At 39.4% G+C, this 26,401-nt stretch overlaps 2 protein-coding genes across 5 annotated transcripts in view; one reads left to right on the top strand and one right to left on the bottom strand.

Annotated features, from left to right (window-relative positions):
* The window catches only part of LOC307178994 (protein adenylyltransferase SelO-like), a 28,613-nt gene extending 9,599 nt beyond the window's left edge, over positions 1-19,014 (bottom strand). The window contains 16 exon segments of the mRNA XM_079907696.1: positions 478-570; positions 672-753; positions 865-909; positions 4,043-4,172; positions 4,965-5,048; positions 6,506-6,578; positions 7,336-7,405; positions 9,874-9,961; positions 12,490-12,557; positions 12,747-12,845; positions 12,937-12,993; positions 13,076-13,140; positions 14,397-14,462; positions 14,466-14,525; positions 15,144-15,262; positions 18,603-19,014. Of these exon segments, the coding sequence (XP_079763822.1) occupies positions 478-570; positions 672-753; positions 865-909; positions 4,043-4,172; positions 4,965-5,048; positions 6,506-6,578; positions 7,336-7,405; positions 9,874-9,961; positions 12,490-12,557; positions 12,747-12,845; positions 12,937-12,993; positions 13,076-13,140; positions 14,397-14,462; positions 14,466-14,525; positions 15,144-15,262; positions 18,603-18,909 (1,506 nt within the window). The 5' untranslated portion in view covers positions 18,910-19,014.
* A 202-nt stretch (positions 19,015-19,216) lies between these two features.
* The window catches only part of PDSS1 (decaprenyl diphosphate synthase subunit 1), a gene marked incomplete at its 3' end in the record, with an annotated part of 47,178 nt that continues 39,993 nt past the window's right edge, over positions 19,217-26,401 (top strand). For all 4 annotated transcript variants that reach the window (XM_079914910.1, XM_079914909.1, XM_079914912.1 and 1 more), the window contains exons 1-3: positions 19,217-19,402; positions 23,262-23,326; positions 24,883-25,003. In XM_079914910.1, the coding sequence (XP_079771036.1) occupies positions 19,268-19,402; positions 23,262-23,326; positions 24,883-25,003 (321 nt within the window). In that variant the 5' untranslated portion in view covers positions 19,217-19,267. The remainder of the gene's footprint in view (positions 19,403-23,261; positions 23,327-24,882; positions 25,004-26,401) is intronic.

Raw genomic sequence — 26,401 nt, 5'->3', positions numbered from 1 at the left:
GTGGTCCATCCAAAAAGGGAGTAATAAAGTAATAAAGAGGAAATAATATTTTAAGACGTACTTAAAAGATCTTAAAAATACTAAAGAGGAAAGAACCACTGATACAGGTTACAACATGGGTGAACCTCAAAAATATGCTAAGCGAAGAAGCCAGACACAAAAGACCACATACCATATGATTCCATTTACAGGGAGGTCTAGAAAGGGCAAAGAGACAGAAGGTAGACTAGTAGTTGCTTGGGGATGGAAGTAGTAAAAAGGGATTGACTGCAAATGGGCAAAAAAGGATCTTTTCAGAGTGATGGAATTGTTCTAAAATTGAATTGTGGCAATAACTGCATAAATCTGTAAGTTATTTAAAAATCATTGACTTGTACACTTAAAATGAGGAGAATTTTAGGGTATGTAAATTATGCCTCAACAAATCTGTTAAAGAAAACTGAGTTAAGAAAAAAGCCAAAAGTCACAAATTGATACCTGAGGAATGCTGAGCTCCTGTAACTGGCTTTGAGTGATCTCACTGAGCTGCCGAAATGTCATTGTAAAGTCAGCTTCTGTCTTTTCCATGAGCTAATGAAAATACTTACATTTAGCAACCTCAATTCTTGAAGAATATATGGAATAGTCATTCAAATGTTAATCCGGAAAAAGAGATAAAATGATAAACTCACATGTAAGAGAAATGCAATTAAATCATCATCACCCTTGCTTTTTCCAAGTAATCCCAATTTGGCTTTGAACAATTCTCTAAATCTAAAAGGAGAAATGTCAGTTTGATTTGTTGTTAAATTTCTCACTGTTTAAGAATTGCCCTCAAACCAAGCAGGATGCTCTAATATGTGTTAAAACAAACAAACAACAAACCTTGTATCATAAAGAATGGGATACCCCTCAAGAATCTGAGCAGCACTGAGGGAGAAAAAAGATAGCACCGTTAAACCTTGCTTAAATGTTAACATTCTTGAATTACATTTTACATGAACAAAGTGAACTTTCTCATACATTAAATAGCATTCGATTACATACTACTGATTCTGATTTAGTGATTTAATTGTATATCATACCTTAGAGAAAGTTGTCAATATAAATTTACTGTCTCAAAGATTTGGATACAGTACAGGTCAAATCAGGTAACTCCTGAAATATGACTATATACAATTAGCTTATAGGATAAATGTTAATATGTCTTTATAATACCAAAATAGTTATATAAATGGCTTTTTTGGTGTATTTTATTTTATTTTAAATTTATTTATTTTTGGCTGCATTGGGTCTTCGTTGCTGCAAACCAGCTTTCTCTAGTTGTGACAGGCGGGGGCTACTCTACGTTGCAGTGCGCAGGCTTTTCATTGCGGTGGCTTATCTATTGCGGAGCATAGGCTCTAGGCGCGTGAGCTTCAGTAGTTGTGGCAGGTGGGCTCTAGAGCGCAGGCTCAGTATTTGTGGCACACGGGCTTAGTTGCTTCACAGCATGTAGGATCTTCCCAGACCAGGGCTCAAACCCATGTCCCCTGCATTGGCAGGCGGATTCTTAACCACTGCGCTACCAGGGAAGCCCTGGCGTATTTTAAAAATTATCTTAGACCCAAAATAATGCATTACAGATACTTCACCCAATACAATAACATTTTATTTGCCTGAATGTATGAAAATAGTGAAATACTTCATAAAAATTTAAAAATTAAAGTTATTAACTTTAAACCCATTTTTAAACAAATTGTCTATTTCTTAACATTCTTAATGTATTTTAAATTATACAGATGCTCAACACACTCTGAAGCTCCACTCCCCTGACCTTTCTGACCTTATCTCCTATGACTCTTCCCCTTGCTTATTCTGCTACAGCTACCCTGGCCTTCATGCTGTTCCTTAAACACCCACACACACTCCTGCCTCAGGACCTTTGCACAGGCTATTCCCTTGCCTATAGCACTCTTCCCCCACATATCTCTGTGGCTGCTCCTGTTACTCCTTCAAGCCTCTGCTCAAATCCAGCCCCTGACAAGGCGTGTGAGCTGCAGTAGTGCCCAACCCTATACCAGCCCTCTGGGTGTAAACACTGCTGCTTCTCTTCTGCCTTCCAGATCTTGGCGATTTCTCCTGTGGCCAACCCAACCCGTGACCAAACAGGGAAGGGCATTTTTCGACCAGTTTAGCTAAGTTGATACAGTATAAGGCCACTACATGTATATGGCTATATGATTAAGTCCTGGCCAGGGCGAAATAAGGGAAGTGATGTGTATAAATTCTGAAATGTGTCCTTCAGTATTGAGGACTTGCCTCTTTGCTTCTCCATGCTCCTACCTAGAATATGGACGTGATAGATGGTCCCATCTCAGACCATGAGGGCCACAGACAATGGATGGTGGCATAGAAAGCTAAAAGCAGTCTGGGACTCAGAAAACTGAGTCCCCATACCAGCCCTGAATTACCAACATGAATTACCATACTTTTATGTGAGGGAAAAATACATGTCCTTGTTCAAGCCACTATTATTTGGGATTTCTGTTACAAGCAACTGAATCCATACTTTATCTAATACCCTACATCTCAATCAGAGTAAAATGAAAATATTAATGGTTACGTAAGATTTCAGAAAGTATATCACCTATATACTCCATGTGAGTCAAATACTTAAGAAAGTAATCAAGGCAGAGACTTCAAGACGGAATTTAAAAAAATAATAAAAACAATGTTAGTAAGCAGTAAAATGACTAGAAATGCAGGGAGGGGGGTGGAAGGGAGATACTTCAAGGGAAAACCTACTAACAGTCTGAAATTCAAAATATTAAACTATCTTAGCAAAATGTAGCAGTTGGGTAATTAGAGGTAAAACAAAAGCATTCTAAAGGTCTCATTGGGATGGAGGGAAAAACAATGGGCAAATAGGAGCTTAGTGAGGGAAAATATTTGGAAACTTGTTCTCATATAACAGTAGAGAAAGTGGCAGAAAAACAAGATAACTGTGAGGGGTGGGGGATGCAGTAGTTTCCAAATCAAAGTTGGGGGTTGGAGAGGAATGGATAAGCTCCTCAAATCATAAAAAGGTAAGGAGAATGGGGGGAAACTAACATGTAAAATAAAACACAATGTAAGACAGAAGGAATAAAATAAATCAATTATTATAATAGATGTGAAAAGCCCACATACGTCTATTAAATCAGAAACCATCACATTGAGTTAAAACCTGGCTATGTTTTGTTTACTTTTATAAGAAACATACTTTAAAACCATGTGATAAAGATAAAAAAAATAAAGTGAGATTCAAGGCAAATACAACAAAAGTAAGCATGAATATTAATATCAGATAAGTTGAAATTGAGAGCTAAAAGTATTAATCAGGATAAAGGGGGTCACTGTATTAGGATAAAAGGCACATTTTCTGAAGGAAATATAAGAAAAAAATCAGTATGTACCAATAATGGCATATTGCACAAATTCAAAAGAATTAGAAAAAATTGCTTGCTAAAAATACAATTAAAGTGGGACATTTTAATACACATCTCTTATGAATCAAACTTATCTAATAGATAAAAAAATAAACAGAATCATAAAAGACTTGAATAATATACTCAATACATTCAATCTGATATATTAAAACGTTTGTGCACATTTTTTATATGATCATGAAATATGTACAAAAATTTATTATGTTGGACCATAAAGAAACTGTAACACATTTTGACTAGATTTTACCAAACACGTTCTTTGATCATAAAAATATGGACAAAATAAGCCCAACTACTTAGAAATTCAGAAACACTGTGATAAATAACCCTTGGATCAAAGAAGAAATAAACCATGATTTCACAGCACCTAAAAAGCAATAAATAGGAAAAGACTTTATCCTGATAACTATGGAAAAAAGCCAAAATGGTACCCCCCCAAAAAATAGATATACACACATATATATAGTTTGAAAGCCTTTGTTATTAAAGATTAAATAGTATGGTTTTAAAAATGTTTCTTGCTTTTCAAAACATGATCATTATACAAATATATTTTCACACAGATTTAATTAGTAGATTTCGGATTTACTCACAGTTGCTTTTGCCTAGGATCCAGTAATGGGTTTAGAGCTTGTAACAACTTGTTTAAATTAAACATTCCAATATTAGCCTGATTTCCTATTTTATATCTTCTTTCATCATCAGATGTGTTTGGTACAAAATCTGTTTAGAGCAAAAATACTATTGCTTTACAGTGGGGATAATTATAATAGTTTCTTCATTTTTAAAAAAATTATTTACTTATTTATTTATTTGGCCGTGCCACGTGGCATACAGGATCTTAGTTCCCTGACCAGGGAGTAAACCCATGCCTCTTGCAGTGGAAGCGCAGAGTTTTAACCACTGGACTGGCAGAGAAGTCCCTCTTTCTTCATTTTTAAGTTTAAACTTAATAAATTTATATATATTAGATAAAAATCTTTCTGACATTAAACGTTTAACTTCAAAGTAATGTAAATACTTAATACCCATGCACATGAAAATCTTTTAAAATATGATTATTTGCCTAATAGAGGAATACATTTCTAACCTACAAGAATTTCCAGGTTATCACACACGTACTTCAAACTCCAACTTGATAGCATGTCCCCCACAAAGCCTGCTCTGATCCTTTTACAGATTAGTAAAGCGGGACGTTAAGTTACTCATCCAAGGGCACAGATTAAGGATCAGATGCCAGAACTCAGACCCATGTCTGTCTGACAACACATTCCCTTCCTCCCCTCATGTCATCTTCTCTAATATGTCATTTTTTGAGGGCAGAGACCACAAAGGACTCAATACTGTATCCCTGTGGCACCTGGAAGATTGAGTAGCACATAAAATGACCGTTTTATGAATGAACCCAATTCTTTCTACCACCCCACTACTGAGTTAGCTATAATGGTTTATCTAAAATAAACCAGTGATAATTTTCTTAGTGAAATAAGGAATATACATATAAATCATACATACCTGGATTATAGGCCTCCATAAAACCAAATGGACCATAGTCAATTGTAATGGATAACAAACTGAAGTTATCAGTATTACAAACACCTAAAACAACAACAACAAAAGATGCCCAAAACATGACAATAAAATAATAAAGCATTTTTAACTGTATAAAATTTATACAGAATAGGAAAGGTCATGAAAATGCATTTGCTTTAGAAATGAAACAAATTATCAATTGAAAGTTTAACTGGTGAAGTCAAATAGCTTAATATATATTAAAACTGTATTTTAAAATTAAATTTAGCCTTTCATTGTATACTTCCTCCACAACCAAAGATGTCAAATACTACAGGAACAAAAGGTCCAAGAAATGAAAGCTCCTCTCATTTATCCTGAATTTCTAGCATTTATTTAAAAATATATGTTATTTGGAATGGAATTGAGACTACTAAAGAAACATTAATTAATTTTCAAAGGTTGTGAGAGGGGGAAAAGGTAAAAATATGGATATGTACCCCATAACAGTCCTTAGCTGCAGACCACCAGCAGTGTGTGGGGAGGGAGTGGGACCACCTAGGTCGGGGAGCGGGTCATGGATGGGGGCGGAGTGTGAGGCAGGAGGGAGGCAGGGAATGCATACACCAGCCCAATATAGGATAGCTGGGCATGTGGCAACAGTGTCCAGTGTAGACAGTTTCAACCTTTTTTAGAGCAGGATGACCCTGCTTATCAAAATGTTCAGTGCATATATAGACTCGAATCCAGCCAGTCCACTTTCAGGAGTTTATCCTCAGAAACTCACCTTCGAGAATGTAAAGATATAAATGCATGGTGGTCACTGCCACACAGTTCAGAACAGCAAAACCTCTGAAACACCCCCCTGCTCACCACCCTACCCACCACAGTGAGACCCAGCGAGGATGTAATTAAAGCAGATTTCAAGTTTTACAATGTGGGATCCCCCTTTGGCATTTATCTAGAGACCTTAGTACATATGTGACTTGCTTTTATTTTAAGACAGTTATTCTTAGTTCAGGCAGATATTCCTTCCAATGTAACCCCACACAGTGAATGGCTTCAGACACACACAAGCCAGCCCTACTGTTTTTGTAGGGGATATATGAATACCATCGAAAAAAAGTCTAGAAGAATTGAGATAAAATGGTTAATAACGATTCTCCTGGAGAACAGAACTCACATGCACTTCTGTATATTTTAAATTCTTTACCATAAGCATGTAGTGCTTTTATGATTAATGGTTTTTTAAAAAGCTTTTAAAAGACCTAATATAATATATACTCACAAGGTTAAAAAGCTTTACAGGTAACAACATCAATGGGTCGAATACGCTTATTCTATTTTGTGTATCTGTTCCGTTCAAAATCATTTTAAACATGAGAAAGTTGTTTCTCTCTTGCTAAAAATAAATTCATATATTATAAATGTTATTCCTGCTCATTGGCAGGAATATTTTGAAATACACAAAAAAGAAGTCTTCTGCTTCAACAAATTAATTCTACTTTCTCATCAGAAGCATGAAATGTCAGTAGATAACTTACCATGAGCAAAACCAACAGACATCCACAAGGCAATAAGCTGTGCCGTCTCAGACACCACAGTAGAAAAAAAATCCTAAAATGAAATTTAGAAAATTTTCAGATTTTTCAGTAACATGTGTTCTTTTAGGATCTTCCGATTTCCAACATGAAAAGGTGTTCTCAAAGGTGGGCCAAAAGATGACTAAAGAGATGGAAAGTAGTACGTGTAAGAAAACAATGGAAGAACATAGAGTTATTGATCCAGAAATAATATATACAAGGCTCAGGCATAGTATTATGACCAGGTTTTCTTCATGTACAATAAGAAAAGGAAAAACATTAGAATTCAGCACAGGGAGTTAAATGTAAGCAAAATGCGTTATTAAATTTTGAAATGAGTCACCAAGAAAAATAAAGGAATTTCCTTCTCTGTGGCTGTTAAAAGAAAGAAAAAGTTAATGAAGATCAAAAACTTTCCACAAGAATAGAAAATCACATTTGCCTATTATGTATGCATTTATTTTAGAACTACTACTATAGAAATACCTATATATCCAACATGTGAGAAAACAATGTATGTGACCAAGTTACAAATGCTGCTCAAAAAGTAATGTATATAGTCAGGATGTAGCCGCACCTGTTCTCTTTTTCTAGCTACCTTTCAAACAGAACAACTTCCTTATCTATGTCTTGTTTACAAGGTGGTTCATCGTCTCTTTCTTTAACAAAATGTTCAAAATGCTCTACATTTCCTTTTTTAACTTTAGATTTTTAAGTGCTAAGTTGTAACCACTAAGGTGGCCGGCCAATGATAGAAAACAGAGTATTGTCCTTTCTTTTAAAAAACTTACCAAATATCTGTTAGGTTCCTTGACATCTACTGAGGGGAAGTGTTCCTGTATGATGAAGTCTAGTAACATCCTAGAGATAAAGGGGAGATAGCATCAGTGTTCCTCAGAATACAGTATTGAGTATCCAATCATCTCAATCCACTCCTGACATTCATGAATTCATTAGATGCATGCTTAGAATTTTAAAAAGTAAAAGAAGGGCTTCCCTGGTGGCACAGTGGTTGAGAGTCCGCCTGCCGATGCAGGGGACACGGGTTCGTGCCCCGGTCCGGGAAGATACCACACGCCGCGGAGCGGCTGGGCCCGTGAGCCGTGGCCGCTGAGCCTGCGCGTCCGGAGCCTGTGCTCCACAACGGGGGAGGCCACAAGAGTGAGAGGCCCGCGTACCGCCAAAAAAAAAAAAAAAAAAAAGTTAAATAAGATTTTACTCCCAAAATAGCCATAGAGAAATATTTCCTCAATACCAATCACAACTGGAAATATGTTTCTAAGATCATATTAGATGCCATCTTATTATGTTACAAATTCAGATTAATTCAATAAACATCCATTGAGAACCTCCAAGTGCTAGGAAAAAGAATGACAGACCCAAACCCAGACATTAAAGAGCACACAGTCTATTAGGGGAGAAGAACAGCTGAAGAAATAATGACATTACCGTATAATACATGCAATAATAGAAATATATAAAAAGTATAAAGATAACAGAGCAGAGAATGATTATTTATGTGTGGAAGGTCATGTAAGGTTTCACAAATAAGATGTCAAAAAAATTGGCCAAGGTTTGAAGTTAAAATATTTAAGTTGTATATGTATCCTATGTTTAATTCCCTGTTTTAACTGACTAATGAGTAACTATTGATACTATTGCATTGGATAAGAGAGAATCCTGAAAATAACTGGGGGTTGTAGATATGACTTAGGAATTATTAAAGTCCAGTAGGAGTGAGTTTGTTTAGAGTGGATTAGAGAATTGTTTCAGGCACTTGGGAAACAAAAAGGCATACATACATAGTCATGTTAGCCAGTCCAGTCATTTTAAGGATAAAGTGCTCACCAATATACATCAAATGTCATAGAGATAAGTGAAATATAACTGAACTATGACCACCAGATAGAACAATTTCAGTGACATAGTGAATCTGAGCAGAAGTGACCCAAAAAAAAACAAATGAGAAGTGAAAATGCCCAGTGAGAGGAGACCTCTCTCTCAACAAGCTGGGATGGCCCTGAGTTCAGTAAACATTTGCTAAAAAGACTCAGAGGATGGTCGTGACAATGGTGATGACTTCTCTGCTCTGCGCGTTCACTTCCCTTTCCCCATTCTCTCCGTGGACCAGGTATCTGGATTTACTAAGCTGATACCTACAGTGTAGGATTCATATTTCAAATGATTCTGGTTTGTCTAAGAGAATTTTTTTCTTATATATTCTAATGGCTTTTTAGAACTGTATGCTCTTAACAAATGGAAACAGAATTCCTCTTAAAGGAGTAAATATTTTTAAAAATTTATTTATTTATTTTTGGCTGCATTGGGACTTTGTTGCTGAGCGCCGGTTTTCTCTAGTTGCAGTGAGCGGGGGCTGCTCTTTGTTGTGGTGTGCAGGCTTCTCACTGCGGTGGCTTCTCTTGTTGCGGAGCATGGGCTCTAGGCACGTGGGCCTCAGTAGTTGTGGTACGCAGGCTCAGCAGTTGTGACTCGCAGGCTCTAGAGCACAGGCTCAGTAGTTGTGGCGCACAGGCTTAGCTGCTCTGCGGCATGTGGCATCTTCCTGGACCAGGGTTCAAACCCATGTCCCCTGCATTGGCTGGTGGATTCTTAACCACTGCGCCACCAGGGAAGTCGGGAGTAAATGTTTTTGTTTGAAGAAACGTCCTGCTAAGTTGGCTTGAGGAAGACAAACTTTGTGAGTGCAGATTCCACAGGCACCAAGGCATCAGAGTTTGATGGAAGATATACTGCATGACACAAGGGGAAGAGCTTTTGCTCTTTTGAAGGAACCATTCATCTGTCTTCCCTGAAGAAATCTCCAGTAAGGTTTGTTCTTAAGCGCTTTGTGCAATTTCAGTCTGTTCTTTGTTTGCTTTTGTCCTGTTGAAGGGACTGAGCTTCATGTCTGGGTCAACCCAGGATGAAACAGGCATCACACACATGTCAAAACCAGAGTCCAGGAAAGAAGACATATGAGACAGAGGACGCATCCTGGGAATCCCAGAACTTGGAAGGGAATTGCAGAATTGGGGAGTTTGAGTCACTTCCACCCAGGTGTCTGGGTAGCACAGAGGCCCTCAGTTCCACCTGGGTTGCACACTAGATAAAAGCATTCCTTGAGAAAAGGGTCTACTGGGTCTAAACCCTTCTCTTTCAGCCTCATAGAAACCCACACGATATTAGGCACACAGCAAGTGTTGAAAATATCTATTAATTGAAATTTTGGGTTTTACTTACAAGAAAACCAAAAATATTTTAACTTCACAGCACATAAATAAGCATTTCTTTCAATTGTCTTCTACCATTGGAAAAAATGGTTTTCTAACCTTAGTAAATCCAGTTCACCATAATGAGCCAAAATTTCTAACGATCCAATTCTAAACCATGATTTTGCAACACGCAGCACTACTGCACCTGGAAAAGAAACATTTATTTTAGCATAAACTATTTTAAACTACGCAAACACAGCATATGTTTTTCTTTAAAATGAAATGACTTTAATAAAAAAGAATACAGTGATTGGATTTATCAGAAAAACAATTAATTTACATCCTAGAAAGGGTCAAGGATTTTTCTGTCTTTCTTTACGCCTGAATCGGTTAGAATGTGAGGAACCACAACACCTTCAGAAATACTGAGGCCCCAGCCTAGTGAGATGCTGCTTGGTTAAACTGTTAGGCTCCCACTGTCTCCTCAGTTGTGACCTTTTCCCTGTACCTCACCCTGAAATATAGAATTAGTGGAATATTTCTGTGGCACAGTCCCTGTACATGACTTCCATTTGTGTAACTAATTGGAAATTAACTTCAATTTAAAAAATTTGCATATGTTCTAACTTATGAATATGCTGAAGAAATACAGTGAATCTATGCATTTTGTGATTGTTTGTAGCCTTCTATTTCCGCCTTCCGTTCTGATCATAGACATTATTAAGACAATTAGTAAATGAAGTCACGCTTTTTTCTTATAAGGAATGCTGTACTGACACGTGTTTCCATGTCAAGGTGAGGTCTATCCCAGATGACAAAGCTGCTGCTCTGCTGGTGCTGTCCTTCAGTGAAACACCATACTCGCTGCTACCTCTGGGCCTCTGTTCACTTCTCCCTGCCTCAACCCCTCTTCTCTCCATACTGAAATCCTTGCTAACTTTCTAATCTTGTGCTCAAGGTCAATTCCCACTTCCTCCATAAAGCTAACCGGATTGCCCTTTTCCTAACCTCAGATTATTTATTATTCATTTGCTATGGAGTCTATAGTGTCTATTGCTATAGACACTATTGCTATAGTGTCTGAAGACTGAGTTTCTTAAGACCAGGGACCACGGTATATACTTATTACTCCTGGACCCCCAGAGATGAGTCCAGTGGTATGCACAGAAAAGGGCTAATTAGTATTTTCTGGGTTGACTAAGTTATCCATATAGTCAGGACTCATTCACGCTAGTAATCTGAATATTTATTTTCATGTGGTTTTTTTTTTTTTAGCAATAAAAATACATTCATTTAGGAAAAAAAGAGCTCAATAGATGATTCTGAATGTTTGCTTTATAAATAGCCATTGAATCACTGAATGTCATTACTGAAAGACATAGAAGGTGTCATCTCATCTAACCCCTCATTTTAGTTGGAGAAACAGGGGGAAAATGTGACTTGCCCAAAGTCACAAATCAATTCCCACAGAGCCAGTTAGAGGTTTCACATATTCTTTTTGCCTGTCCAGCTCTTTTCCTACAGTGTCTGCTGGGCGAATATTAGGGAAAAGCACAATCAAAATATCTGTATATGACTTAGATGTGGAAATTCTATGAACGGCCTAAAAAGGAGAAATACTTGAGATAATTTGAAACCATTCAGTTTGGTTTCCAAACCATCTAATTCAAAATTCAGATTAACAGGGAATTCCCTGGTGGTCCAGTGGTTAGGACTCTGCCCTTTCACTGCTGAGGGCCTGGGTTCAATCCCGACCAGGTCCTGGTCAGGATTGAACCCACAGGCTATGAGGCGCGGCCAAAAAAAAATTCACATTAACAATATACACGTCACAGACATAAAAGTAGTATTGTGCCCATCATATTAACAGTCTGTGATCGGAATCTCATTTCCAATCACCATAAACAAAAAGACCTAAATAGCTGTTAAAGCCCCATGTGCAGTAATAGTATGCATTTTATCCAGATAATATTAAAGAGGAGAGAGAGAGATGCCTTAAAGATAAATAACCTTTAATTCATGTTTAATTAACATGAATATTCTAGGGGGATTATTATGAAAACCTTACCAAAACATATTTTTCGCAAAGCATGAAGAACATAAAATGTTCTCTTGGTGAATCACTATAAACAGCAGTAAAAACACTGGCCCGTAACACAGTGATGTCCAAGGGGCCTAATAAAGCAAGTAGGGCTGTCAGCGGTTCTCAATAGCTCTGCATTTTAAATAGTTAAATATGTTTCTTATTGATTTTCAGGTCTCCTGCCTCTCCAGAGACTCAGAGTCAAGTTTCTCTCACTCTTCCTTTTTCACTGCTCTACGGCACTTTCTCATCCCCTTTCTAATTTATTTCTGACCTACTAAAAGCTGAAGGAAAAGTTAACCGAACTTACTGGAAGTAAACATGAAGTAAGAGCAATCAGGATCTGAGGTAAAGTCTGAGGGGGTCTCCTGGGAAGGAAGTATATGAATGTTCATGCACTGGCTTTATAATGTTTTGCTGGCTGTTCATAAACTTCCCAGGTTAACTTCCCAGAAGTTTGTTGTTAGAAAAGGATGGGTTAGTGATGTAAGGGTGTGGGAAAGGATATTCTATTATAATATCATAACACTGAAATTACATCATGAAGATCCCCAGGTCATGTTTTAAGAAGACTGCAAAGATGCCCAATTTCTGTTGTTCCTGAAGAACTTAGTCTAACTTTATGTAAGTGTTCTAAGAACTGCTATTACCTCGTTCTTTCACAACGTTTCCATTGTAGAACTGATCTCTCCATACTGCATCATCACTTACAACCAGACTGAAAGGTAAGAGAATCAAACAAAGTTATACTGTACTGTACTTCTAGCAAGCTCTCAAGAAGTAACTAAAACTATAAGAAACGATGAGAAATCATGCTATTGGGGGTTTATCTGCTCACTTGACTGACACATTTCTGGAGATAACATGATGCAGTCCTGAAAGTTAGCTTCAAGGGAAGAGGAATTACCTTGCAGCTCTGCTAGTGGGAATTCTGAGATAGTACATAGCCTCACTACACAAAAATTCTCTCACGGAGGAACGAAGCACAGCTCTGCCGTCGCCATTTCTATGGGTAATATGATAAAAAAGATTTTCAGTTATAATTAAGATAACACCAATTTTTATTTAGATGACTAAAAAAAAAAAAAAAGAAGTACCGGGAGTATGGGGTTTTTCCTGAGCCTTTTAATTGGAGCTCCCACTTTTCACCCTGCCTTAAAAAAAAAAAACCTGAATATTAGCAGATTTGTGTTAATATTGAGCAGAAAAGCTATTATTTAAGAAAACATGTAGTACCTGTTCATGTAAATTCCAATAAGATGGGCTCTTCCATCCCCGAGCTGATCTGCCCATATCCCAAACTAAAAGGGAAAATTATTCATGTTTATTAACCTTTAAAGTTTTTGTTGTAATTTATAATCAGTTACCTTGTCAAAATTGAAAATGGAATAGTGCATTTTTAAGATTATAACAATCAACAACCTGAATAAAGGTGAAAATAAAATTCAATCCATAAGACGTAACTGAAATTCATTTAAAAATCATAAATTTAAGACATATAATTAATTTCTTCATCATCTTATAGCTGAGCTCAAGTTTGTTAGGTGTAGAATACTGAGAACTGATCTATTTAATTCCAGAATAGGAACTAGGAATGATTTATTAGTAGAAAATTTGCCTATGCTATACACATACAATATAAAATCAGGAGCATACTGTACCTGAAAAAATTGCTTTTGAATGTACATGGTTAACTGTTTCCAAACTTTTCTGTTAAAATTTGTTTGTGGTTGTTCAGCTCCCAGCTGTGCCACTTACTAGTTGTGGAAATTTGTTTGAGTAACTTAATCTCACTGAGACTGACCTTTCACTTCTGTAAAATGGGAAAACCCTTGCCAGATTGTTGTAAGAATGAATGTTAATATACGCAAAATGCCTTGCATTGTGTCCAACACACCCAAGTGCTCAAAAGATGGTAATTATTATTATTGCCAACAATTACTTGCTAAGTTACACATCACTCTATTCTCTTAAATTAATTAATCAATTAATCTTTAACTCACAAGAAAGTCACAGCAATTTCAACAATTGGTTCTGTGTTTCCTCTCCTTTTTTTAAAATCAGATTCCACACATTGAACTTGCTTCAACGTCTTGCTGTATTTCTAGAAGGTGCCTTCTTAATTGCTTCAGCATGTATAACATCCCCAATTAATCCTGACTTAATTTCTAGCAGTTCTAAAACTGTTCTACAGCTATCCTGCCAAAATTATATTCTATTTGCCCTTCTGAGGCTTTTATATTGACTCACCGTGTGGCCTGACTTTGCCTAAATCTCTTGCCAAAACTCCACTGAATGAATTCTCTAGCAATAATCACAGAAATGTTATATTGTGCTGCCCCAGTTTTCTCAATTCCATTAGAAAAACTTACACCCTAGCTTCATCACAAGAAATCACATCAGCTAATCTATATATGACACATTCTTTTAGAAACATCTTCTTGAAGTCTCAATACACTAATATTAGAAATTAATGCAAAATAACTTCTTCAATAGGATAGCATTTCTACCAGCTGTTTATATTTGCATAAGGAAGTGATATTGGTGCTACTCTTACCTGGTGGCCCCCATATCTGTGAGCCAATGGAATGGATCCAGGTACTATCTTTTCGCCACTTACAAGCTAGATAAAATCATCTGTTTCTGAGACAGATAAATCAAGGTCCAAAATATCTTCTAGCACTTGCTGAGGCAGGAAAAGAAAAATCTTCTTACAAACTTAAGTAATCCTTTAATAGTTTTTGAGAAAATAAACTTTATGGAAAAAAGAAAATTAAAAGGATAAACTTCTTCCAAAATTACATTAATATTTTCTCAGAAGAGATGTACCGTACTTTCTAGGATTATTTATGCTACTTGGGAAAATTAGGTCTATTAGATAGTCCTAAAATTGTTATGGCTTTCTTATTATGCATGGTAAAATAATATTCTTCCTAGTACATATTCTTTAAAGGAACTAGAAAAAAATAAATGTCCTATTGTTATCCCAAATTCATCTATATCATGAGAGAATAATTTAGAATTTGTTATTGGAGCCCCTTTCTAAGAATTTAACTCATTTACCCCTTTTTTCCATAAAAGTGTGTTTTCCTTGTAAGATAACTTTAAAATGAAACTGAGTACTAGGCTCCAGGAATAAGTATCAAAAAGTGACTTCTAAGAATGACATTCTCCAAGTTACAAATTTTAAACACAAAGATAATCATTTATCAATAGATTAACAATTTAACTCTGAAAAAAATATTACTAATTTTTTAGACAAAAGTTATAGTGAGTTAAGTGTTGTGAAAAAGTAAAGCCTAACCTTTGAAACTGCTACAAGATGTACTCTTGATTTGAAAGGAGTGGGGAAGGCAATTGAGAAAACACAGTTTTTCACTTTACGCACATAATTTTCTTTAACAGGATCAATTGGCAACACAGCTGATAAAAGAAAAAAGACAACCCTTCTTAATGTTCTCATTTGTTGCATATACGGCATTAATCGTCCTTAGAAAGCCTACAGTTGTTTAACAAAATCAACTTAAACTACTACTTTGTTCATACTTTGTTATTTAAAGACTTATTTTCAACCATATCTATTCAATATTCATATATTACAGTATATTAAACTGTCCAAGAAGATGGGAGATGAAAAAAGTTTAAAACAAGACACATACCCTGTCTTCAAAGATTTTCACTTATGGGAGACCAACGGGATGTGCAATTTATTTATAAATAAGAATATATGAATAAAATGAGGTGAGCTGCATTACAGTATCAGAATTACAGTACTGGCCAATCCAGTAGATCCAACCAAAAAAATATTTGACACTTAATCACATTCTTTCTGCCCTTCAGAAAAATCATAATTAATTGAAGGAAACAGATACATACATAAATAACTCTAAACCAGGCAACAGATGGTTTTACTAAATGTACAAAACTGCTTCCAATCCCATCAGAAACTTCAAAACATTTGATACGTGCCTGTTCACAGGGCTAGAATTCTAAAAATTGCCTCTAAAGAGATAAACTATGTTTCATGAAGTCCATGCACTAAAGCCCATATACTTTATTTAAAAAGCTGTAGAGAAAAAAAGAGAGCTTTGGGCATGCTTTAGATACTCAGAAAATGTTTACTTTTAAGTACAATTCTTAAAATCTTAATGTTTTCCTAATCCAAACAAATTAAAACAAAAAATAGAAGAGGACAGGTGTATTACTAAAACAAGGGACACAAAAACCTATGTTTCTGGATAGAGATATTATCAGGGTGTCACTGTCACCAAATTTTTACTAAACATAATGGAAATCCAATCAAATTATTTACTAAACATAATGGAAATCCAGTCAAAAATCGTAGTAGGATTTTTTTTTGAAGAAAGAAAGTGTAAATCTGAGAAAACACTTTTTTAAATAACAGAAATGGGAGCTTCTTTATCATTTTAAAAATTGTAAAAATAACTATCCCCAAAAATAATGCTATCCCCAATATAGATGCAAAAATCAATGGGACTCCATAAAAAGCACAGAAACAGTCCAAAGTAATGTAAGAATTCCCTATATAATGAAAACAATATTTTGAATCAGTGGAGAAAGGTGGCATCATGTCAATTTGTTCAATTGTTTGGAATAACTCCTTTTTATTCCACACAAGCCTAGGTGAACTAAATGTCAGTTATAATAGAAACAAGAGAATTCTTATAGCTTCTCCATATGAGTAAAAAACAGGCAAACGTGGGTCAGATTTAGCTCTTTACACTTTCCCCTAAGTACATGGTGAATAAGGCAGCATCATGGGGGAACAAATGGGTAGTCAACCAAAAAACAGATTTTAGTATCCATCAAGAAAACCTGACTATGATTAGGAGCAGATGATCCAATAGTGTATTTTCTTCTCTTTTAGGAGAGCCTCTGTGTGGAAATAGACTAAATTATATAATTAATGCATTATCTTTTAGGATGCTCTAAAATTTTAGTAGAGCATGGGCAGTATATAACGTTTCACTAATACTTATTTTTTTGTACTGATTGACTCACATTTTGGCAAGGCAGCTGATCACCTAACACCTGTGATCACTGGCCAGGGAACAAAAAAGACTAATTGCTTCAGAGGTACCCAGTCCTCACCCTTGTTACATTTAGCGAACTAATCAGTCATAGACTAAGACCCCAGAGAAAATTCCAAATGCATGTTAACCCGTTATCTTAACATTTCAGAGAAATCGGTAGTAGAAATAAGGGTATTATTTCAAGTCTTCAGAATTCAGTTTGGTCTAAGAATATGAAATGCACAAAAATTGCTCACCTTTCAGTGCAACTCTTCTCTCAATCAATGTTGTTACCAGAGTTACATTGATAATTCATTTATCAGTTATCTAATAACATCAGGATGAGGTGTTTCTATGCAGTACTATGAAACAATATATGGTTATATTTTGTATGTAATCTCTCCTTGGCTGTAAAACCTGGTCCTAATGTTTTGAACAGTATCATCATTATGGAAATAAAATGTCTTCGAGTGTAGCCAATTCTCCAATATCAAAATAACTTTGAAAATGTTTCAACTGTACACTTATTCCATTTTTATCAGTGTGACTAGTTGTTTCATTTGTATAAGTGCAGTCAAAAAGGCCCAAGCCATTTCTAGACTGTGCACGACAGGAGTCTGTTCTTTGGCAATTACTTGCACAGCTTAGACAATGTTTTAACTTTCTAGACTCATGCTTGGCCTAGTTGGGTCAAAGGAACTACTTTGTATTCTGCATGTCCTGTTGGTGGGTTATTGTTCATGGGAAGTTTAGCTATACTATAATGGTGGAGGCCTTCACAAATTTCATCTGCCTTCCCCCCTACTTAGCTTTGCCAAATTACATCTTTTTAAGAGCTAGGTTATTGTTTTAATCTGGGTAAACAATTTCTAAATGAAAATGGCATAACAGAATTGTGTAGTGCTCTATCTACCAACTATGTGAGCTTGGGCAAGACACTTAATTCCTATATGTTTCTCTACCTATAAGAAAAGGGCAAATGAAAATATTCTAAGTCACAGGATTGTTGCAAGTACAAGTGTTTACTGCAACACTCTATTTTGGCCACCTCCACCTGTGGATATTTCTTAATACATAAACCTCGATCAAGATAAGCCACAGGTGCATATTAACAACCTTAATTTGTAAAGCACCTGACATCTTTTATATAATATTCTTCAAAATTAGGGGAAAAAACCTCAATAAAACTGACATTTTAAAAAACTTCTTTATTATATGCTTTTATTCAGTTAAAAAATTTTGAAGATAAATGTAAAAATGTGCTCAGCTATACGGGTACTTGCATTCTTTAATGCAAAATGCATGAGTCAGAAGAACAAGAAAAAATATCAGAGCATCACATTTGCCTGTTTGCTGGTCTATTTTCTCATAAGAGTGAATTTTTTGAGGACAGTTAAGCTTCTTCTATTTCTGTATCCCCAATGCTTACACTTTCTCTGACAGGCTTTGTGCGTTTGTACGCATGTACTGAATGATTAATTATATCACTTCTCTTATAAAGACACCCTCTCATTACCATGAGAAGAGTAGATCTGGCCACAGAATTAAGGAAAGGTCTTTCTAACCCTTAACGGGCATTAATCCTGTCCATTCTCCAGTATTCCCCGGGCTGGTTACAAGTAGGTTCAACATTACCAAATATTAAACAACTTCGCACAGCTCAGTACACCCACGAGCGGGACTCACATATCCAGATGTGAGCAAGATTGCCAAACTAGGCCACAATATACCTATAAGGTTTTCAGAGGAGAGCGTCCAGAAGTCGAGAGACGAGGCTAATCTAACTTCTCTTTCACAATAGCCCTGCTCGGGGTTTGACTTGTTACTGTAAAGATGCAAAAGGCTGGCACTTCCTGCAAGGCCAGGTCGCCATAAGGAGCAGACGACGGCGTGGCAGGTAACACCCAAGAGAAGCAGCCGCGGAAACTGGAGCCTCCGGATTAGGCAGCACGACAGGAACCCGATGCTTCGCGTCCTACTTCTGCCTAAATACGCAACAGGAAAGTTCGTGATTGTTCGTCGGGCGCCCTGTAGCATTTCTAGATGACAGCCGGTCTAACACGGGTGCATTTTTGCGGAGACTGCTGGAGGCACCGGCTGGGCGGGGTCGGGGGAGGCCGCTCCCCGGAAGGAAGATCACGCTAGTTTCTCCCGAGCCAGCGGCGGGCGGGCGGGCGGGCTTACGAGGGGATCTAGCCGCCCCTCCGCCGCTCAGCCCCCTGCGGCCGCTCCTCCTCCTCCGGGGCGGGACGCGCCCTCGGGAGAAGCGAGAAGGGGCGGGGCTGGCGAGGCAGAAGCTCTTCCGCTGCCGGGCTTCCGGCTCCGGGTTCCGGCAGGAGGGGCCGCCGGGCCAGAGGCGGGGCTGCAGCTCTGCCGCGACTTTCAGACGCGGACCATGGCCTCGTGCTGGTGGCGGTGGCGGCGCGGCTGCTCCTGGAGGCCGGCGGCGCGGAGTCCCGGGCCCGGCTCCCTCGGCCGCGCGGGACTGTCCGGGCTGCGCGCCGCCGCCGCCGCTGCATCCCGCGCGCAGGTGAGGCCGGGTAGCGCGCGCCGTAGCTGGACGCAGAGGTCACCGCACTAATGACAGCGGCGCCGCAGAATGAATGAGGGCGAGCTGCATGAGCGGCGGGCGGGGGCTGCGGGGCTGCGCTGGGACGCGACCCAGGGCTGGCGGGGCACCGAGGACGGGACAGAACCGAGGGGTGGGCGACCCGCGCGGGGCTGCAGAGCCGTGTCCTGGGGACGGGGGAGCGTCTCGGGTGTGGGGAAGGGACGGTGAGAAGCCAGGTCCCGGGGAAACGCAGGTGTGGCCCAGTGGTCTCTTGGGGTATGCGTAAAGCGTGGAGAGCGTCTGCAGGTGTTTCCTTTCGAGTTACAGCCAGGGCTTCGGGGGCAACAGAACTTAATTGGGATTTTAGAGCAAAAGGTGCTCTGAGCGCTCAGAGATACGGAGGGTCCGGGTAGCCTCGGAATAGGCGGAAAAGTCTCGTGGAGAACGCAGGGCTGATGCTTAGAGTGGACCGGAGTTCAGTCCTGCGGTAGTTGTTTCGGAGGGAGGGCACACCTGGACGGGCTGGAAGGAGAAGAGGCCTGAGGATGTCGCAAGTGGAGAAACCTTGATTTTTAAATCGACCTATGACTTCTTGAAGCAGAGTCAGAATCTGAGCACTAACCGTGACTCCCTGACGCTCTCCCCTGTTGCCTTTGGACTCCATCTCATTTTTCTCCCTTTCCGGTCAGTTTAGCTCCTGTGTATTGACAAGTTTCTATGGCTCTGTGAGTCCTTTGCCGCACTTTGTAGTGATTAATTCCTGGCGTACCACAGGCTAGGCTCGTACTGGTAAGCATAACCACGCAAGGCCTGTGGACTCACTGTCCTTTTAGAGACTTCTCCGGTCGCATAGTAATTGTATGTGTTCTCCTCTCATCCTCCAGGCTCATTTTTTTTTAAAGTTTATTTGAATTTAGGACTCTTCCGTTTCAGTCAGATTTGGTGCACTTCCGTGTCCATCAAAGACCATTTCCCAATATGAAATATGTAGTATTTCTAAATGTCTACTTTGGGATACATATGCATACATAATCACAACTTATCCAAAATAGACATTTGGAGAGAGAATGGCCGCTGGGCTAGTCTATGGATTAGGCAGTAAAGAGAGATATGGGAGAAAGAGAGTCTGCTGGGATCCATTTCAGTACTGTCCTAGCCAGCCTTCAGATATTTCCAGTACCGCAGATGAGGATGTTATTTGGAGAGATGGATGCACCCACCACTGATGCTACTGATACTTCTTTTCTTTGATGCTCCTTATTTATTTATTTATTTTTAAATTCCATGCCCATTAAACAATTATCTTAGCCACAGAAAGGGTGCTTTCCTGGAGAGAATATGCTGGATGTCTTCCATGTCTGCCTTAATGACCACAAGGAGGAGCCTTGCTGATAATGCCAGTACCGTGTATTTCTGATTCGTGTCAGTGGTATTTTTCACTGTAAATACATGAGCCTTCTGGTGTCTGCCTCAGGAGGGTGTGTTGTGGCTAGTTCAAGTCCGTTAGGGCCTGATAGTCCTTGGGGACGAAGAGCAACAACAGTAAAGCCACGCCCGTCTCTCCCAGCACAGCTCCATTTTTCCTGATGTTTGTATGTTCTCTCAACTTCTTCATTGGTAGTGTTCAAACATCTTGGAATAGGACAGAAACCAGTGTGTATATGATTGTAACAAATCGCTTGTCAGTATGTCTTGATTCTTACTCAGCATTTTCTCTTTTTTAAAAAAAGTAACTTCATGAGAGGCAAGGTTGGCTTTCAGGGAGAATATGTGATGGAAAGACACAAAATCGGAATTGGGAGATGGTTGTTGCCTTGCTAGCAGTGGCACACCAAGTGGCTCCGGTCACACCACTCCCTTTGAATACTTTCCTGTTCTCCTGAGCACCTCTAACCTCACTTTGGGAAACATTGCCCGAAGGTACTCTTTTTTTTTTTTTTTTTTTTTGCGGTACGCGGGCCTCTCACTGCTGTGGCCTCTCCCGCTGCGGAGCACAGGCTCCGGATGCGCAGGCTCAGCGGCCATGGCTCACGGGCCCAGCCGCTCCGCGGCATGTGGGATCTTCCCGGAGCGGGCCACGAACCCGTGTGCCCTGTATCGGCTCTCAACCACTGCGCCACCAGGGAAGCCCGCCTGAAGGTACTCTTAAAGCAGAAGACAGCTTGGTTGAGTACATACCATATTAAATGTACACAGCTAAGAGCCTTACATATGATCTCTCAATTAATCTTAGCATCTCTGTGAGTAGAGATGATCAGAAAGCTGTCTCAAGGTAACTACCGGGAAATGTTGGGATCTGAGCCAAGATCCACCTTCCAGGCTTTCAACAAGCTGCACTGTTGCACTGCCCAGTTAAGAGCCTCTGTACTAGCTGTGTAATTTTAACTCTTCACCCCAAGTTAGAGGTTAGGTCTCAGACTGAATAAGCATCATAATAAACCCTAAATTCGTGTGAATCATTCACGCATGAAGGCTGACAGAAGTAGGTTAAGTGTCATGTAATGGTAAAATGAAAGGATTATCACTTCTTTTCCGTAGGACATTTTAATGCCTGGGGTGTCATAAATGTCCTTACTGGTTTAATGAATATAATGCTATGGTGAAAATAGAACTCAGGACCGCCTTCTTTGGCCACTGCCTGCCTGGCAAAGTCAACCTTTATTGTCATTTTAGTATGTCTAAAGCAGGGTGTGTTCACTAAAGAAAATTCAGAAAATATGAATTTTAAAAGAATAAATCAAAAAGCTCCCACGATCCTATTTATTCCAAAATAACTATTTTTAATAGCCTGGTTTATATGCTTCTAAACCCTGTTTTCTGATTTTTTGTGTGTGGGTGTACACATTTTTAGTGGAATCACATAATGCACACAGTGCTGTAGGTGCTCTTTTCTTTTGATATATTGTAAACATACCCGTATTACCAGTTTTTCAGACTTTTCTGAATTTCAGGTTCCCCGGCTGTATAAGAACAAGTAGTTGTGAGAGTCAAATAGTGTGAAAGCACATTGTAAGGCTTTATTACCTTCGTTTTCTTTTTCTACTGCTAAATCCATCCTTTGTCAAGATATTTTCTTCAAGTATTCTGTAAGAGCCCTTCACACATCAGATTAGTAAATTAGTAATTTTTGAAATGCCTGTGTCCCTGAATTCTTCAAGTTAGCTGCTGTGTCTGTGGGTCCCCACTGCTGTGCACAATAATTGTTGGAACTATTTGTCGGCACCACCTCTGAATCCTTTAGAAGTCGTCTCTTGTTGTTCTTGATCTCTCATTAATATTATCAAAATGTGCTGCTGGGCTTGCTTGTTTGTTGACATTACTTTTCAAGAAGTGCCATTTCCAAGTATATTCAGGAACAGTGGCTTGAAATAGGCAGTGTTTGTGTAACTGTAAATTTCTTCCTTAACATTGAAATCCTTTCTTTTTCACTGTCTGGGCAGATGCTTTTGGGATCTTGATTATTCTTTGTTTTAAAACAAGTTAAGACTTTAAAAGAGTGTAAACCACACTAATCCTTACTATTCTCTGCCCACTCTTAGCTAAATGCAAGGGAATTGCAGATCTGGAAAGATAGATGTGAATATGGAGCAGTCTTTGGGGGAAGGATAGATTATAGATGCTTTTTATTTTCTGCTTTTTTATATTTATATTTTCTGTAATGACGAATATTGCTTTTGTAATAAGGAAAGAAAACTTATTTTTTTCTAAAGTCTGCAGTCTAAATGGACAACTAAAAGGTTACTTTTATTATAAATTATGGGAGTTTTAATTTATCTAGTGTTATAAACAAGTTTTTCACAAATATTCTTACAAGTTTCTTAATACTTTTATTTTATAGATGTCCTATTTTAATCTTGTGAAGAGTTTAACATCTGCCTTTCCAAATATGTATAGTATATCACGGTAAGTTTATAATCCGTATTGCAACTAAAATTATTGGCCATACTGCCAGTAAATTTCTATTCTAAATTGTGATGGGCTAGTCCAACAAATTGGATATGCTGTTTAACTAAGTGCCACAATATCTGCTCTGTGTGATCTCTGCCTTTTGAAAAAATGGGAATACAGTTGTCCCTTGGTATGGTGGAGGGGGATTGGTTCTAGCCACGCCCCCACCTCAGATACCAAAATTGGGGATGCTCAAGTCCTATAATATTTGCATACAACCTACACACATCATCCCATATACTTTATTTTTTTTAAAGGAACATTTATTTATTTATGGCTGCATTGGGTCTTTGTTGCTGTGCGCGGGCTTTCTCTAGTTGCAGCGATGGGGGGGGGGCTACTCTTTGTTGTGGTGCGTGTGCTTCTCATTGCGGTGGCATCTCTTGTTGCGGAGCATGGGCTCTAGGCATGAGGGCTTCAGTAGCTGTGGCTCACAGGCTCTAGAGTGCAGGCTCGGTAGTTGTGGCGCACAGGCTTAGTTGCTCCGCAGCATGTGAGATCTTCCCGGACCAGGGCTCAAACCTTTGTCCCCTGCATTGGCAGGTGGATTCTTAACCACTGCACCACCAGGGAAGTCCCCATCCCATATACTTTAAATTTATTTATTTATTTATTTATATTTTTGGCTGCGTTGGGTCTTTGTTGACGTGTGCTGGCTTTCTCTAGCTGAGGGGAGAGGGGGCTACTCTTCGTTGCAGTGCACGGGCTTCTTATTGTGGTGACTTCTCTTGTTGCGGAGCATAAGCTCTAGGCACAAGGGCTTCAGTAGTTGTGGCACATGGGCTCAGTAGTTGTGGCTCACGGGCTCTAGAGCACAGGCTCGTGGGCTTAGTTGCTCCGCAGCATGTGGGATCTTCCCGGACCAGGGCTCAAACCTGTGTCCCCTGCATTGGCAGGCAGATTGTTAACCACTGTGCCACCAGGGAAGCCCCTCATCCCATATACTTTAAATCATCTCTAGGTGACTTATAATACCTAATACAATGTAAATGCTGTGCAAATTGTTGTAAATACAATGTAAATGCTGTGTAAATAGTTACCAAGCATGGCAAATTCAAATTTCGTTTTTTGAAACTTTCTGGAATTTTATGAGTTTATATATTTATATATATAAATATATATTTTTATATATATAAATATTTTTTTTCAGTTCGAGGTTGGTTGAATCCGCAGATGCAGAACCCATAGGTATGGAGGCCCAACTGTATAAAATTTAAACTCAGAACACAATGAACATGGTTTATATTTCTTTGATTTTGTGGGTTCCCAGGGTCCTGGTTATAAAAATTGATGTATTGTTGAGCAAGATCAGAATTCTGTTATGTTTTTCTAAATTATAATGACCTTTTTATATTCATACTTAATTTCCAGCAAGTATCTGGGCTTAAATTTTCCATCATCATACTCTGCTGTATATATATGCATAGGTCTGTATAATTCTTACTTAAAAGTGAAGTTATCTCAGTAAAGTAACGCTCAGTCTTCCACTGTGTGCATTTCTGCCTCTCCAGGTTCCACCACGTGACGCCAGCAGTGTGCTGCTGTAGTAGAACACGGAGCGGTGAGAAATACACTGATCCTTTTAACCTTGGCTGGAGAGACTTGAAAGGTCTGTACGAGGACATCAGGAAGGTAAGATATTTTTGACGATGCTGTAAAGTAATGTTGATTTCTTAGAATTATGAGCAAACAGTGCAGGTTTTCACATGTGTGCCGTGCTGTTGCAGATTTGATTCCCAAATGTCAGGTTTCAAATGTTTCTTGAGCAACAAGTGTGGGGCATCGTGGAGGATGCAGTGCAAGTTACTGTCCAGAGGGGGGTGATGGCAGAATTGGGAAACCGAAAAAAAAGGTACAGGCAGCAGGTACACGTCCAAAGAGTCATCTAACCTTTCCTTGCCAAATCCATCCCGTGCTCCAGGCCTGGTGAGGCTATGAAACCTCCGGTGACTCCTGCTACTGTCTTCCTGTCGGGTTCTGAATATCAGTGCCAGGCTGACCCAAATAGGGCTTTCTTCGCTAAGCATTCTTTTCCCAAAATTTTCAGTGGCCCCCAGCCTCACGTGGATTCTCAGATGCTGCCCAGAAATGTTCACGTGCCCCTGGTCAGCTTCCTTCCCGTTTCAAGGTTCTGCACTTTGCCCCTGCAGCCCCCACCCGACTCTCCTGTTTCCACCACTTCCTGTCCAGTGGACCAAGCAGAGGCCATGAAGGAGGAACTCCCTGAACGCCTGCTCTGGGCCGTTTGCAGCCCACACTGCTGCATGCCGGCCTCCTCCCCTCCCACCTCAGTGAAGTCAGGGTTCCCTCCTTTCCAGCTTCGTCTCTGTACCTCTGGTTAAGTCCCATCCCCTCTGCCTCCTCGGGGCCCTAGGAACTCCTCCTGCAATTCCCTGTTCTCCTGTCTATCTGCAGACTCATTCTCTTTCAGATCCATTTTGGATGCTCCAGTTTCTTCCTGTTTGTCTTTTAAAGGACCATCCCTTGACCCTGTGTCCTCCTACCCCTTCCCTTCCAGTATTCTTGGCCTCTCTCTCTCTTTTGCCCCTTCACCACTGCTCCGCCATCGCACTGTGCCTTCCTTTCCAGCCTCTCCTCTGAAACTGACTTTGCTTCCCTCCACCAAATCCAGTGGGCACTGCTGGTTTGTATCTTCCCGGGCTCTTTGAACATTGGACACTGTTCCCCACAGCCCCCTCTGTGAAACCCACCTCTTGGCTTCTGCACTCTGCTCGTCCTCCTGACTCTTAGGCCATCCTTCAGTCAGCTTCCTGGGTTCCTCTCTGTCCCCTCCACCCCACCCCTATTAATTGTGCCGTCCCTGGGGTTCTGTCGGCTCCTCTCCTCTCTCTGTCTTCAGTTTACCCATTCCCATGCTCATGAGTCCCACATAATACCTCCAGTCCAGATGGAATTTTCTCTCCTAAACTTTGCTCACTGGGCAGCTCCCTGGCATGTCCGTGACTGTCTCGCACTTGGCAGATCTGAAGCTCTGCCTTTTCCTACAGATTGTTTTTTCTCTTGTTTGTC

The sequence above is a fragment of the Stenella coeruleoalba genome, assembly GCF_951394435.1.
Source record: "Stenella coeruleoalba genome assembly, chromosome: 2".
Classification (NCBI taxonomy): Eukaryota; Metazoa; Chordata; class Mammalia; order Artiodactyla; family Delphinidae; genus Stenella; species Stenella coeruleoalba.
The sequence above is the reverse complement of the archived record's forward strand: the minus strand, read 5'-3'. Positions and strand labels throughout refer to the sequence as shown.